The sequence below is a fragment of the Haemaphysalis longicornis genome, unplaced genomic scaffold, assembly GCF_048455015.1.
Source record: "Haemaphysalis longicornis isolate Haplotype H1 unplaced genomic scaffold, Haemaphysalis longicornis Haplotype H1 scaffold_6, whole genome shotgun sequence".
NCBI lineage: Eukaryota > Metazoa > Arthropoda > Arachnida > Ixodida > Ixodidae > Haemaphysalis > Haemaphysalis longicornis.
This window is the reverse complement of record NW_027526407.1, coordinates 58,329,186-58,344,257: the sequence shown is the minus strand read 5'-3', so window position 1 is coordinate 58,344,257 and position 15,072 is coordinate 58,329,186. Positions and strand designations below refer to the sequence as shown.

The 15,072-nt window shown below is 47.3% G+C and overlaps 2 protein-coding genes across 4 annotated transcripts in view; both read left to right on the top strand.

Annotated features, from left to right (window-relative positions):
* The window catches only part of LOC144142756 (glutathione-specific gamma-glutamylcyclotransferase 1), a 35,190-nt gene extending 27,768 nt beyond the window's left edge, over positions 1–7,422 (top strand). The window contains exon 2 of one of the 2 annotated variants that reach the window (XM_077674454.1): positions 4,439–7,422. In XM_077674454.1, coding sequence (XP_077530580.1) covers positions 4,439–4,990 — 552 coding nt within the window. In that variant the 3' untranslated portion in view covers positions 4,991–7,422. The remainder of the gene's footprint in view (positions 1–4,438) is intronic. The other variant, XM_077674453.1, reaches the window with a different exon arrangement.
* LOC144141578 (uncharacterized) overlaps positions 1–15,072 on the top strand; it is a 229,365-nt gene that overhangs the window by 165,795 nt on the left and 48,498 nt on the right. The window lies entirely within an intron of this gene.

Here is a 15,072-nt window from a genome sequence, read left to right as displayed (position 1 = left end):
ACGGCATGTGCGTCATGGTGAAAGTGGGCGTTTTTTTTTTTTGTAGTTTTAGTTTTGTATTTCAAACTTCTCTTGCTTCCACGTGTCTACTCGAAAGTAGTATATATATGACCGTGGAAATCAATTCAGTCTGTTAGTCTGCGCTGCGTGGTGTGTCTTCTTCAGTTCTTCCTGTCCATTGTAGCGCAATTTTATTTCCATCGCTGCAGGGTCCACTGAGAACCGAACCCGTGACTTGGTGGCGCGCTGCGCTACCAGCTTGTAGCCACTCGATTCATTGTTCGCTGCGGTAGTCCGAATAAACAAGCACTGTATTCGGACGGGCGTCAGCAAACCACCTCGACTTATTCTAATTTGGGCGCGCCTATATCGCTACTTGCGTGACTCACGGCTTTATAACGTCTTCTTCAGCTCGTCTCAGCCGCACCGGTGAGCTACACGTTTGGCAACCGACTTCAAAAGTAGTGCCAGGATCGTTACCATAAAGTCATCCCTTCGTAGCCCCCTTGTTGGTTTCGGTTTCCTTGTTCGTAACTCGTATCCTTGGCTTCAAACTACGAGAGACAGAAAAATAGAATTAAGCCTGCAAAAAACATCACGTTGTGCGTCAACCGCATGCAACTTCGCTCGCCTATTCTCTTCCCCGTCTAAAATGGGCGCCGAGGGAACTTTACAACATTATGCGACGATAGAGGCGAAGGTCGCGCTAACGTCGTCTCGGTCATCTCGCGTTTACTCGTTATTTACGGCATCTCGCGAGAAAAGGGACGTCCGGATTGCTTCTGGCTTCTGCAATCAGAATTTATGACCGTCCTTTATGCTACCCAACCCCCGCCCCCCGATTCCCTCAGCTTTAAAAAACTGGGACGCCCGTCACTTCAAACGTAAATACGTATAAATTGTCAAACTTGTAAGACGTAGGACTTGGCGTCTTACTTTGCCGCCTCGGCGGCACCATTTTCGCCACCTGAACTCTTTTTACTGGTTTACGGGGAGAGTTTGTTTTGTACCTGCCCGCCTTAAATCCGTTAATCCTCACCAGGTGACGACGTTATCGCGGCTTAGCACACGTTGAAAGGAAAGTTCAACTTTTGACGTGGTCTTCAGTGCCCCCCCCCCCAACCTCCAAGAAAAAAGAGCGACGTTGGCGGCTGATGCAGAGTAATGACGCTATAAAACTAACACACGAAAATTGGAGCTTTACTGGGTAACTTTGGTGTAAAGTGGTCGAAGAAATGCAACGCCTGGCATTTTGCAATGGCTATTCACGTCAAGAATTAATGCGTAAAAAAATTACCGCGTATCTGCTCCTTTCGTTGCAAATGGTCAACGAAAGACCATAGTCGAGTGACGTCCCTGCCAAGTAACTGCCTTCGTTCTCTTTCCCGCTCACCTCCCATGCTGTTCCTCTCCCATCTCGTTCCTTCCAAGATAATACGCTAGAGGCGTAGATAGGCTGGCGGTGGTGGGGGGGACGATGATGACATAATTTTAACGCCAAGGTAAAGAATCACAATAGGTTGATCTAGTATGCGTAGTACAAGTACACACAAAAAAGTACACTCGTACAAAGAAAACAACAAAAAAAAACGACGTGGTACATTTCGATTGTTTACAACGCTTGAATTTAGTTGTTTTAGAACGCTTCAGTTTTTAATACAACGCTTGAATTTTATGTTTATTTTACCTCCCGTCTCAAGCCCGTTCTGGTGTTTCCGTAATCATAATCATCACTCTGTCTACGCCCACTGCAGGGCGAAGGCCTCTCCCATAGATCTCCAATCATCTCGGCCCGGTGCCAACTGCGACCAATTTATCCCCGCAAACTTCTTAATCTCATCTGCACACCTAACTTTCTGCCACCCCATGCCACGCTTGCCTTCTCTAGGGATCCACTCTGCTGCCCTTAATGACCAACGGTTATCTTGCCTTCGCATTACATGCCCTGCCCACGTTCATTTCTTCTTAATACCCACTTATATGTCATTAACACGGGTTTGTTCCCTGACCCACTTGGCTCTGTTCTTGTCTTAATGTTTTCGTAATATCAGCGCATATATCCCCGCCTGTTCTATCGGTCTTTCTCGTAAAGTATTCCGATAACTTTTTTGCTCTTCCACTAACATCAACGATAAAGACCATTGCGCTAACAATGTCGCACGGCAGCAGTACTGCAAACTCGGGAGGTCTTAACCAGCTGCGAACGTCTCTCATTACTAAACAGTCAAAGTTAATGCCGTTAAACCTGCTTCGAAACAAAGGCAGCGTTTGGTTATCCTGTGAATGCAGTATTGTCTTGTAGCATGTGCATCGTTGGTCACATCTATTCACTTTGGGGGTTTTTCCTAGGCTTGTCTGCTCGCAGGCGTATGGTCACATTCTGAGTCTGACTCACAAGTGCTTGCGTCGTAACACTCTTGCATTTGTTTTGTTTTGTTTATGCTCGTCATTGTTTAACAGAAATATCCGGAAACCTCTTTGGGTATACCCAGCCTTCTGTTAGTACACAAAGACCGAAGGAGTCCGCCATTGTTCCTCCACTATCGTTCACTGTCCGACTGACAGTCTCTCGCAGACTGTTTGGTATAGGAAGCATTTTCCAAGGGCAGGCATTTGTCAAGACGCCCGACTCGAGCCTTGAGGAGTTTGAAAACAGTGGTTGAGTCACCGCGAAGGCCTTTCCCAAGGTCAGTGTCGTGGTCGCATAAAGTCGTTTCTAGACGCTGGGCCAGTACGCGCGCAATGAAAAAAGCAGGGCGTGTCGGTGCGCGCGAGAAAGAAACAATCTGTAGAAGTTTGAGAGATTTTTTTTTTTTGTCGTATGCCGAAGCATGCGGAGCCTCAAAAAAAAAAAAAGAAGAAGAAGAGAAAGTGCCACCTGGAGCTGTTAATGGGAGCGACTGAACTACTCGGTTTGTGTCCTCAGGTTAAAAAAATCTCGTTAATTTCTGACTTGAACAAGAAGCTACAATACTGAGTCGAAACCCAATATTACAAAAAATAGAGTGCGTGCCTACCACCACACCACATTGTCCGCAGACCCACCCTCCTCCCTAAGCTGACCTGCATCATCTCATTTGGCTTTGGCCACAAATTAGCTCACTATAGAAAAGGAGCATTCCTGTGTTGTTCCAGGTGATTAAAAGATTACCTAAGTGTTCAGAAAAGCTCGTGATGCTCAGGCTGCAACTGAAAATTAATAATTTTTAGGGCAGGTAATTAAAACATTTCATAGAGTCTGTCTAGGCTCAAGGCTCAGATGGACAGAATTAGGTTGGAATGCCTGCCCGACATTTACCCGATGATGGGAAATGATGTGGCAGATTATAAAAATAACAATAAAACACGTAGTCATCTGTCAATCTGGGCTGATGAGGTTTGACTATATCTGCTTGCTTCTGTTTTTTTTTTATCGTGATGGAGGAGGCATTGCCAGATTTTAGGCTATTTTAGCTGAACCATTAATTTAGTATGGGAGCGTTTCCCCGCAAGATTGTCTTTGATGACTTTATAGGATGCTGGTATTTTCTTGTTGTTTCTTCGTGTAATGAAGATACCCTATTTATTTTATGACCGCCTCTGCATCGTTAAGCAGCGTAGTAAGAACCACGTCAGGGAAGGTTGTTCCTTGGTATTCAGGTATGCACCACGAGCATTTGTAACAATGTCAGTTTCCTTCTTCATACACGCCGGGGAATTTGGTTCTGTGAACTGCGCGTGCGATCGGTTTCTTGCTTCTTAACGGCCACTTACTATGGACTCATTCATACTCTCATGGACTCATATTATCATTGTTAGCAAACAGCTCATCCTTTGAATACCTCAGAAACACCTGACTATTTGCAGCAGAAATTCGCGCGAGAAACACATGGCGAGCCTTGTCTAGGACTTCGAAACGACACGTCGTAGCTATCAGCCTTGAAAGACACTGGTCATGAAATGATGTTGGTGCCCTCTTAGGAATCCTTGGCCCCATCTAAGTGCTTTCAGCTTGGATAGGGTTTGGAATACTGTGAATAGGCATCGTCAAAAGTCAATGACTCTTTGCACCTTGTACTGAAATAGGTACATAGGTGAAATTGACTTACACATAAATCGTAACTTTAACAAAACTTTAACAAAACAGCGCGAAGCACGGGACAAAGGGAAGAGAAGACTACACCAGCGCTGACTAGCAACTGTTTATTTGAAAACAAAGAACGCAATATATAGGCGAAATGTTATCAAAGAGTAGCCTATACATTGATGACTCTTTGATAACATTTCGCCTATATATTTCGTTCTTTGCTTTCAAATAAGCAGTTGTTAGTCAGCGCTTGTGTAGCTTTCTCTTCCATTTGTCCCGCGTGCTTCGCGCTGTTTTGTTAAAGTTATGTACTAACTTGCCCAACTACAAACCCTGCTACATAAATCGTATTTTTCTTCCCGATATTTCCAGGGCCAGGTCTGGGGCCGAGCCTTTCTACTCAGAGAGGACGACGAGAGCGCGCGGGCGTCTCTCAACTACCTGGACGAGCGGGAAACCCGACTGGGCGGATACTGCACCCGCTTCGTCCAGTTCCGGCCCAGGGACCCCCGCGAAGAGCCCTTCCCCGCACTCATCTACATCGCGACGCCCAACAACAAGCTCTACCTGGGACCAGCGGGCACGTCCCGACTCGCCGACGAGATCGTGGCAGCGCGAGGCTTCTGCGGCGCCAACGCCGAGTACGTGCTCAAGCTGGCCAGCTTTATGAAGCAGGAGGTGCCCGACGCCTGGGACGACCACCTCTTCGCGCTGGAGGCCGCGCTGCGAAGCAGGCTCAATGACACCTGGGAGCTCCTGGAAGAGATGAGCTCCTACGAGGCGCCCGTGTCTGCGGGAGACTGGTTAGCGTCGGTGACGTCATCCGACGACGAGGATGAAGAGCGCAAGAATGGCGATGAGGCAGTGGCGGGTGACTTTGTGTCGAACGTGGCGTCCAGGCAGCTACGCTGCTTGAACATATGAGTCGGCCGGTTCGCTTTGGGGGCCATCTTTCCGTCCTCCGCAGTTTCTGTCGGAAGAGGGGGTGCAAAAGTGCGATTGAGTCTAGAAGCAGAGGCGACACCTATGGCGTGACTACTCGTTGCTTCTCGCGTGCGATTCCAGGACTTGTGGCTGTCCCATCCGCTGTGATCGGGTGGAACTCTTGTCGCGTGCGTCCTGTGCTTGTAAAAGTGCGACATCGAGTAGGGAGTGTGCGACAAGCGCGTTCGTTGGTTTCTTTTATCTGATTTTGAGGCAACCCTCTTTTGTAATACCATTTTTCGGTTGCTTGCTTGCTCTTGGCGACTTTTCTGAAGCGTTGTCGAGAAGCGGACCAAGGACGAATAGAAATCAATCGATTATTCAAGCCTCAAATATCCAGTAGTCTTATTTAAAAATTATAGACCACAGGACGAAAAATTCATTACAAGAAGGTTTAATAAAGAAATGCAGCGGACAAGATGGTGTCTGCAAAATGACGCCATTGAAGTGTGGGATGCTCAGGCCAGTGCAACATTACGACGCTGGCTGAAGTACTGTTAGCACTTCTCTGATTATATGACGCTCCCAACGATGTATTTCTTTCGGTAGCTCTGGAGGGCTTTACAAAGTGGGCTTGAGGTCAACACATATACCTAGTGAAAGTGCATTGTCACTAAAGAGAAGAGCATCTAATTTTATTATTCGTTCACGTGGTTCTAGTATTTACCAAATGGCTGAAGCTTTGATGCAGCAGAACGTATACCCTCAATATAGCAGCGCATGGTACGGTGAAGTCTAAGATGAACGGTACCGTCTCTTAAATCTGCTTTCCCGCGGTTGGCATGCTTTTGGCGGAGTTGAAGGCTTCAGCGTCAAAACAAGCAGGCAACTTTTTCAAAAAAAAAAAAATCTCGTCTTTTTAGTTCCTACGCTTGTCGAGTCATTCAAGAGTACGAGAGTTCCTTCGTGCAGGTAACGGGAACTCTGCGCTTTCTGAGGGGCCAGACACATGTGCGGAGAGCGATGCGTTTCCGCACGCGTCTGTTTCCCTCTCCAAAACCGCTCGTGTATAGCCCTCACCGCAGCCGGACCGGTTTCCATAGAGGGAAAACGCGTTCTGAAACGCGTCATTCTCCGCACATGTGGTTGGTCCTTGAGGTTACATCAATCAAACACTTTGCTGCTACCACAGACAGGATGTTTACGCTCTGGTTACGAAGTTATCACTCCTATGCCTTGTTTTTTTTCTCCCATGATTTTAAGTGCAGAGCACTTTAGGGTTTCGCCTTGTCGTCGTAGCTCGCTCGCTGGACCCAAGTAGAGCCACACGGCGTTCCGTCGTCGCGGCGTAACCCAGAGGCTTTGAAAGCCAGGCGGTTTATATAGTCATAAGCATTCGAAACTCGCGAACCGTTGGCGCTTGTCATACATCTCCCCGTTGTTTAGCGCAAAGAAAACTGCAAGTACATTTGAGGCAAAATATACGCAATTAACCGGCAGCGCCCACGTTCATTTGGTTAGGAAAGTTCGTTCGTAGGGTCAGTTTTTACGATAGTAAGCGAAAAAAAGTCCCAGTGCAACGCCGGCACATGCGGGAGAAAAACCAAGCACAAATAGAAGAGAACTCCCGCTGAAGCAGTTTCAGGCAGGGGGCGCGCGAGCACAGCGAAGGCGGCAAATTGAAATGCGTTGGGTGGTAGCAGTGAGCGCAAACGGCGCTACAGCCCATGATGGCGAATCACTGCTCTGCACTTCCGACAGCTTTCACATCGAGTGGAAAGGCTTTAATTTTTCCACTACAAACTCAACTTCGAATTTATAACACTGTTTAGTTCGAAGCAAAAGAAAAAAAATAACGTTACGCAGGTCCAGTATAATGAAGAATGCAAGCTGCTTCCGTCACGGCAGCCGTAGACGCAAGGTCGATTGATTCCATAGGTAAACTGTTAACCAGGACCGCGTTTGGTGGCAGAACGGCGTGTATAGTCTGGGTTTCAAATCACCTTCCTCGAAGCACTGACGAAATTTCCAACACAGATTTACTGACATTGAGCTGTTCATTTCGAGGCTAATTTAACTCCTGCTCTCCAGCTTTTATTATTTATAAAACTTGAAAACGGGCGGAGTAACCGAAGTTCCTAATGACAATCCATGCTATGTCTCAGTACCTCGTATACCTCGAGTGCATATTAATTACACCATAACCCGTGTGATTTTTTTTTCTCTCATTCACTGAGTTGTACAATTTCGTTTCTACGTTGATGTGTCACATTGAACTGCCCAGCAGCCGTCAAAGACGAGAACGTGCAAATACAAAACATTGTCTTTGTTGTCTCAAAGTTAACCGTACAATTTAGGCTGCTTTAAGATTATCGCCTTCTCCCAAATGCATTTTACCATACTTTGTATCTGGAGGGAATCCAGGCCAATATATATATATATATATATATATATATATATATATATATATATATATATATATATATATATATATATATATATATATATATATATATATATATATATATATTGTTAAAATATTGATTATTCGCTTTGTTAGCGATGATTACCTCCGTGAAAGCACGCAGATATGTGAAAAAAGAACCACGCTACACGCTATGCAAATATGCGAGTACATTTTAACTGGCTGTGTCTCGGCAGCGGCTTAGGGCCTCACGGGTACGACATCGTTTGATTATATGTAGACCTGCAGGGTATGATCTGATTGCAAGGTATCTTTATATTGCACGATTATGTGTTTGGATGATAGTTTTCTTTTTGCACGACATTTTTGCTCAGTCGAAAGCAATGAATGGATCATGTGGTCTGATTTCTGTCTCCTTTTTTTTGGTATATGTATAGGCCGGAGCACCGCTGAGCGTAACAATTGTAACACATCTTTTTCCCGTGTGACTATAGCCGACCACTATCTTATGCTCGCTCAGCGTATTCCTCGTGATGTGCGCGTTACACTTTTGAGAATAGTGAAAGGAGCAAGCTTTGCCTTTATGGTACGTTAGTCGTATTACTGCCGCGAATGCAAAATACTGCGACGTACACGTCACGTTCTCTCTGCTCTAATTCAGTGCTTGCATGAACGACACGGAGCATTGTGTCAATATATATATTTATTTTTCTAAAACTGCCACGCATTGTACCGAGTGTCGGGTTTTCACTTGCAATGCATGCCGGGTACTGATCACCGCTGTGCACATCTGTGATAACCGTAAACAAGCCTTGTGACAGGTGACTCGTCCTTCTGTGACTGTGTGTGTGCTTCTGCGCATTTAGCGCGCGCATAATCAAAACTTATTATTTAATAAATTATGTGGAGACGAATAAAACGATCTAAGTGTCATTTTGTTCATCAGCACACGAGCGAATGTGCCTATGCATCGCTATTTAATAGACTATGCTGAGATCAGATAGACAGATAGATTGTAGGGTTTAACGCGCCGACGCAACGCAGGCGTTGAGGCGCACCGTGACGGCTCCGAATTAATTTTGACCATCAGGGGATCTTTAACGTGTGCCGAAATCTCGTACACACAGGCATTTTTGTTTTTCGCCTCCATCAGAAAAGCGACCGCCGCGGCCGGGAATCGAACCCGTGACCTCGTGCTCAGCTAGGCCGAGATTAGTAAAATCATCTACGTGTCAGGTTTGGTCTTCCGCATAGCAGATGGGTCCATGAATCTGCCTCGGAGGGTGTGTGGACGTGCTAATTCGAACGAATTGCCGTATTTCTGCGCGTATAACCCGCCCCCAAAATGCTAAAATTTCACTGGGAAAGTAGGGGTGAGGATAATACGCGGGGTTTTTCTTTAGTGCAGCTTCACGGCAATGCGCGTTGTGCCGTGAAGCTCCTACGCAGTAACACTGACTAAGCCTTTTATGGCAGCGATTGCGCAAACCATACAAGGCCAGGGAGAAAAAACATTAATGGAGCAGAAGATGACCTTGTGTACAGCACTGAGGACTGCGGCTCAAGTGATAGCTCTAGCGAGAGCCGTGGTACTGAGTGAAATGTGACTTTCTCCTAGCAGTCAATGTATTCTACTAGCTAAATGTACGCTGTTTCTGTCTGCATAGTAAGTGATGTGTTGCTTGAGCAGTAGCTTTGGTGCAGCCTTTCCTGTATCAAATGTTCGGGCACTACACGAGGATTTTTTTTTTCTTTTCCGGCGGGCTGAAAGTGGGGGTGCGGATTACATGCAGGGGCCGGTTATACGCGCGAAAATACGGTAGTTAACTGAGCTGCTCGAAAATCTGGCGTTTTCAGCAACAGACGGCGCACCAAGTGCTTGACGAGTTAATTATAAGCAATCTAAAAAAGGGGGCTAATCGAGTTGAAAAGAAAGGTAAGTAAATTTGGGTCTCAGTGGGATTGGAACCATGAGCCTCCGGAATGCGAGACCTGCACGCAATCGAATCAAACACCACCACTTTTTTTTCTTTATTACATGGGAAAATACGCTGAGACGTGCCAGTACGAGGACTACATAGTCAAGCAAACAAAACAATACACTGAAGTTAGCAGAAGCACAAATGCATCACAATTCGGGCAAACAGACACCAGAGTTCAAACGAGGGAACCAGTCAGGTGGTTGGTCAAGACAGTTTCTCGGAAATAGGACTTAGTTAATCTTGGTGGCTCAGCATGCCTATCACATAAGCGGCATCGCCACAGACTGTACAGACCAATCAACACAAACATGTCATAAGGCGGCTCACCAGGATAGTCGAATGTCAAAAATCGGATAGAGAAAGGCGTAGTATCCATGTCTTTTCTGAGCGTTCGCTGTAAAATGTCCCAGAAAAAGGCAGCATCTCTGCAGTCTACAAAGCAGTGATCAATTGTCTCTGGTCGAGAACAGAGCCGACAGTCTGTCGACCAAGCTATAAACAGACCCCTGTCTTTCATCCAAGTTTTAACAGGGAGCGTGCCGGTGTGTAATTTAAAGAAAAATGTTTTAACACCTGGCGGTGTACATAAGGTACGGAACAGAATATAAAGGCATGGGAAAAAGCCCAGAAACCAGGTCATCAGCAATAGACTCGCGCGAAGCAGTAAATATGTACTCAAGGCTAAACCGAGCATGTGAGAAGCGATACGTGTCAACCACTTCTTTGAGGAACCACTGACCTGCGACCGTGGCTGCCTGAAGTTGACCTAGTCAATGCGTTGTGACTTTTGAGGTAGATCTGATCTGAGGCCTACACGAGTAATCCGTGGATGCTAATTATAGAAGCCCCAATTAGGGTAGAAGCGAATTACCTTCTCATTAAATACCCTCTTTGTTTGGCAATGCCAACGCGGGTGTGCGTGGTGTCAGCAACGGAGGGAAGGAGACTCAAAAGGTAAAGGATGACGACAATAATGAGAGGCGAAGTTCAGCAATCGGACCCTAATGCTTTCGCAATCACTACCTCGTAGCGGAAAACTATATCCGACTAACTATACCAGAGTTATAGTTAGGCGCATCTGTGACAGCCTGGATGCCCGACAACCAAAAGGTTACTTAGCCGTGGATCACATCCATGTCGTCAATCAAGTGATAGAAAAATCCGCAGAGTACACTTGTATACATTTGTAGATTATGGATTATGACTTATGGCGGTTATAGATTATCGGAAAGCGTTTGACTCAGTACACACCGCAGCCGTGCTAAAAGCATTAAAAAACCACGGAATAGAGGGGACCTACATAAACCTACTAGACGACATATATATGGGCTGTACGGGCAGGATGACACTTCACAAGCAAAGTGATAAATCCCCCATCCAAAAGGGAGTAAGACAGGGAGATAGCATCTCGCCAAAACTATTCACAGCATGTTCACAGCATTAGGAGAGCTTGACTGAGACAACTCAGGATTAAAGATAAACGGGGAATACTTGAGTCATTTGAGGTTTGCAGACGACATACTCTTGCTGAGTAAGACTGCAGAACACCTGCAAACAATGCTTGAGGAACTGCAATCAGAAAGCACGGCCGTGGCGCTGAAAATAAATATGAATAAACCTAAAGTACTGACGAATAAACATGTCAAAAACGTCCCCTTAAGCTTAGGAAACGAAACGCTATAGAATAAGTAAAAGAATATAACTAGTATCTCGGACAGATAGTTAGTGCTCACCCCAACCACGAAAGAGAAATCTGGCAAACACAATAGGTATGGGTTCGGGATCACTCGGCAAGCACTCCCAAATAAAGAAAAGTAAGCTACCTTTGTCACTCAAAAGAAAAATCTACAATCAGTGCATGCTGCCGATGATGACATACGCAGCTGAAACTTGACACCTTACTACACAACTAGAAAGTAAACGGGCCATGGAACGAATAATATTAAGAATAACACTCAGGGTCAGGAAACGAGCGACCTGGATCAGGGATGAAGACGAAAAAAACTTTATTATAGTCGTCTCTGTTAAGACGGAGTCACTGCTTGGGAGTGGCAGTGTCCTCGTCCCTTCAGACGGCGGTCAGGAACCCATGCGCCCTGGCGGCGTCTTCCGCCAGCTGGACGACTGCTGTTTGGACGTCGGGTTGGGAGCTAAGCAGCGCGGCCTCCCATTGCTCGTGCCTCGTAATGCGTAAACCTGGTGTCTCCGGTTTACTGGGACACGCCCAAACCATGTGTTGGAGCGTGGCGGCTGCGGCACCGCACCACTTGCACTTATCTGTGTATATTTCTGGAAAGTTTCGGTGGCACAGGGCGGGGTGTGGGAAGGTGTTCGATTGTACCCTGCGCCGTGCAACCGATTGCCTTCTGCTAAGTGTACGATGAGCGGCTGGAAGTGTACGTCGGCCTAATCTATAATGCTGGGTAATTTCTTGATATGTAGCCAGCCTATCCCTCCCCCCCGTCGATGACGGCACGTTATCTTCGAAGTCGGCCTGGTAGCTGAATCCTCGGGCCGCTTCGTGTGCCATCTCGTTTCCCGGGAGAGACGAGTGTGCTGGTGTCCATATCAAACGGATATGTCGTGAGGGCAGGATTGGTTTGCTTTGAATTATCTTGGCTGCAGCTTTGGATATTCTCCCTCGTAAATAATTTCGCACTGCGGTCTTGGAGTCGGAGATAATGGTCGTGGCCGACGTTCCCGCAACGGCCAGAGCGATGGCTACTTCTTCCCCAATTTCGGGATTAGCCTCTGTGACGGAGCATGATGCGACTGTATTGCCCTGCTGGTTTACTGCACCAGCCACTGCCGCTCTTCGTCTGGGGTAGTCCGCCGCGTCAACGTAGCAGACTTCTGAGTTGGAGTGGTACTGCTTGTGAAGTGCCGTGGCTCGGGCCAGCCGTCTCTCTTGATGATGCTCCGGATGCATATTTTTAGGTAAAGGGGCCACACTGAGGTGCGCGCGTAACTCGTCCCCAAGCAAAATTTTTGTTCCGTGTTGGTCTGCATAGGAGATGCGGAGAAGATCTAAGATGGCTCTTCCGGTGGCGCTTGCGGCTAGTCTGTTGTACGGTGCTGTGCGCTGGGCTTCGACGAGTTCGTCTAGGGTGTTGTGTATGCCCATCTCCATCAGTCGTTCGTTAGAGGCTGAGAATGGGATGCCCACTGCCAACTTGATGGCTTTGCGTATAATACGCTCAATTTTTTCTTTCTCTGTTCGAGTGAGCTTGAGGTACGGGGTGACGTAGGTAATTCTGCTTATAATGAAAGCATGCACGAGACGTAGGATGTTGCCCTCTTTGAGCCCATGGTGTCTGTTGGCTATTCTTGCAATTAGCCTACTAATTTGAGTAGCCGTGTTTTGCAGGGCCCGTATTGTGACCGTATTGGTTCCCGTTTCCTGTATGCGGAGACCGAGAATACGCATACACTCTGTTTGAGGAATGCATCTTCCCTGTAACTGAACCTGTATATCCGGATCATTTCTCGGCCTTCGACCGGCTGCGGTGGGTCTGAAGAAGAGGATCTCCGACTTCTGAGGCGAACACGCGAGTCCGCGTGAGGAGACGTAGTTTTCAACAATCGTGGCAGCCTCTTGTAGTCTTTCTTGAATGTCTCCGTCCCTGCCTCCTGCGGTCCAGATTGTTATATCATCAGCGTAGAAGCTGTGATGCACGTCAGGAATTCGCTGTAGTAGGGGAGGTAACTTAATCATGGCCACATTAAATAGAAATGGTGATAAGGCCGACCCCTGTGGGGTGCCACGGCTACCCAGACTTATAAGGTCAGATTTGAGGTCCTGTACCGTTATTCGGGCGGTCCTTTGGGTCAGAAAGTCGGCTATGTAGTTGTACGCCTTGTTTCCCACGTTTAAGTCACTGAGATTATGAAGGATGGCACTGTGGGCCACACAGTCAAAGGCTTTAGTCAAGTCAAGCCCCATTATTACTCGAGAATCAAGTGGGGACACACCCGGGTTGTCAATTATTTGATGTTGAAGTTGTAACATCACGTCTTGGGTCGATAGGGAAGACCGGAAACCCACCATGGTGTGCGGGAAAAGGTGATGCGTGTCCATGTGGTGGTTGAGACGGGTCAAAACCACGTGCTCCATTAGCTTCCCGAGGCAAGAGGTCAGTGAAATAGGCCTCAAGTTCTCTAACTTTAGAGCCTTTCCAGGTTTGGGAATGAGCTTAATCAGGGCGCTTTTCCACGTGGGGGGAAGGTTTCCCGTGTTCCGCACCTTGTTCATGTAGGCGGTAAGAGCCTGTATGGACGAGTCATCAAGGTTGGTGATTACACGATTGGTAATACCATCAGGGCCTGGTGCAGATCGCGTGTTGAGATGAGAGATAGCCTCATACGCTTCTGCTTTGGTGATAGGTCTGTCCAGCTCGAGGTTGGGTTTACCGGCATATGGCCTAGCTGGTTGGGGGCAGTCTGAATGTAGAGGTCCCGCAGCTTTTGCAGTAATGCGGTTTCATCTCCTTGATGCTCGTGTAGAATACTCAGTAGGTTGTTACGCTGAGTGACGCGTCTTCCCTCTGGGTTTAATAGGCAGCGGATGGTGTGCCATGTTTTGGGGGTATTCATCTGCACCTCCATCCGATCACACAAAGTGTTCCATTGTTGGTTGCTGAGGTACGCGGCGTGTTTTTCGATTTCCTTGTTTAGTCTAGCGAGCCTTCTGCGCAAGGAGCGGTTATGCCGCTGCGTGCGGAGCCTCTTCTGTATACTGTCTTTGGCCTCCCACATGTGCAGAAGTCGTGAGTCTATATTTTCAAGACTAGCCTCTTCCGGTACTACGTGTGTGGACTGGTCAACGTCATTTTGTAAACTTTGCACCCATGTGTCCAAGTCCTCGATGGTAGGGTCCTCTTCTGTGTCCGGCACCCGCCTTAGTTTACGGAACGAGTCCCAGTTTACTATCTTGTGCTTCCGGCCGGTGGGTTTAGACGGTCCTGCTGTAAGCGTAGTCTCCAAGATGAAGTGGTCACTACCCAAGTCTTTAAAGGTGTTTGTCCACGTAGCGCTTGCAGCATTATATACGAGTGTGAGATCAGGGGTGGTGTCTCGTTGGACACTGTTGCCTCGCCTCGTTGGGTGTGCCGGATCCGTCAGAAGTGTGAAATTGAGTTGTTGTATGGCTTCCCAGACTTTCTGCCCTTTTTTAGTTGGCCTTGTGTAGCCCCATGCGGGGTGTGGAGCATTGAAGTCGCCCAAAATAGCCAACGGGTGTCCACGGGACGTGTGGAGGGCTTGGTGTAGTAGCTGCGTGAGGTTGCGCGACTGTTTGGGTGCGCTGTACACATTTAAAATGTACAATCTCTGGACGTGCCGGGCAGGGAACAAACTAGTGTGGAAGGTATCATAGTTCAAGTAAGGAAAACGAAATGGACTTGGGCTGGCCATGTGGTGAGGCGAACCGACAGCCGATGGACAATTATGCTTACAGAGTGGACATCAAGAGATGGGTATAGAAGAAGGGGAAGGCCATTAACCCAAAGGGGGGTTCAAATAACGAAATTTGGGGGTAAACTGTGGACTCGAGTAGCGCAGGACAGGAGCGGTTGGAGGTCAATGGGAGAGCCCTTCGTCCTACAGTGGACCTGAGTAGGCTAATGATGATTATGATCATGATTAGGATGCTGATGATGATCTCGTAAGGATTGCGA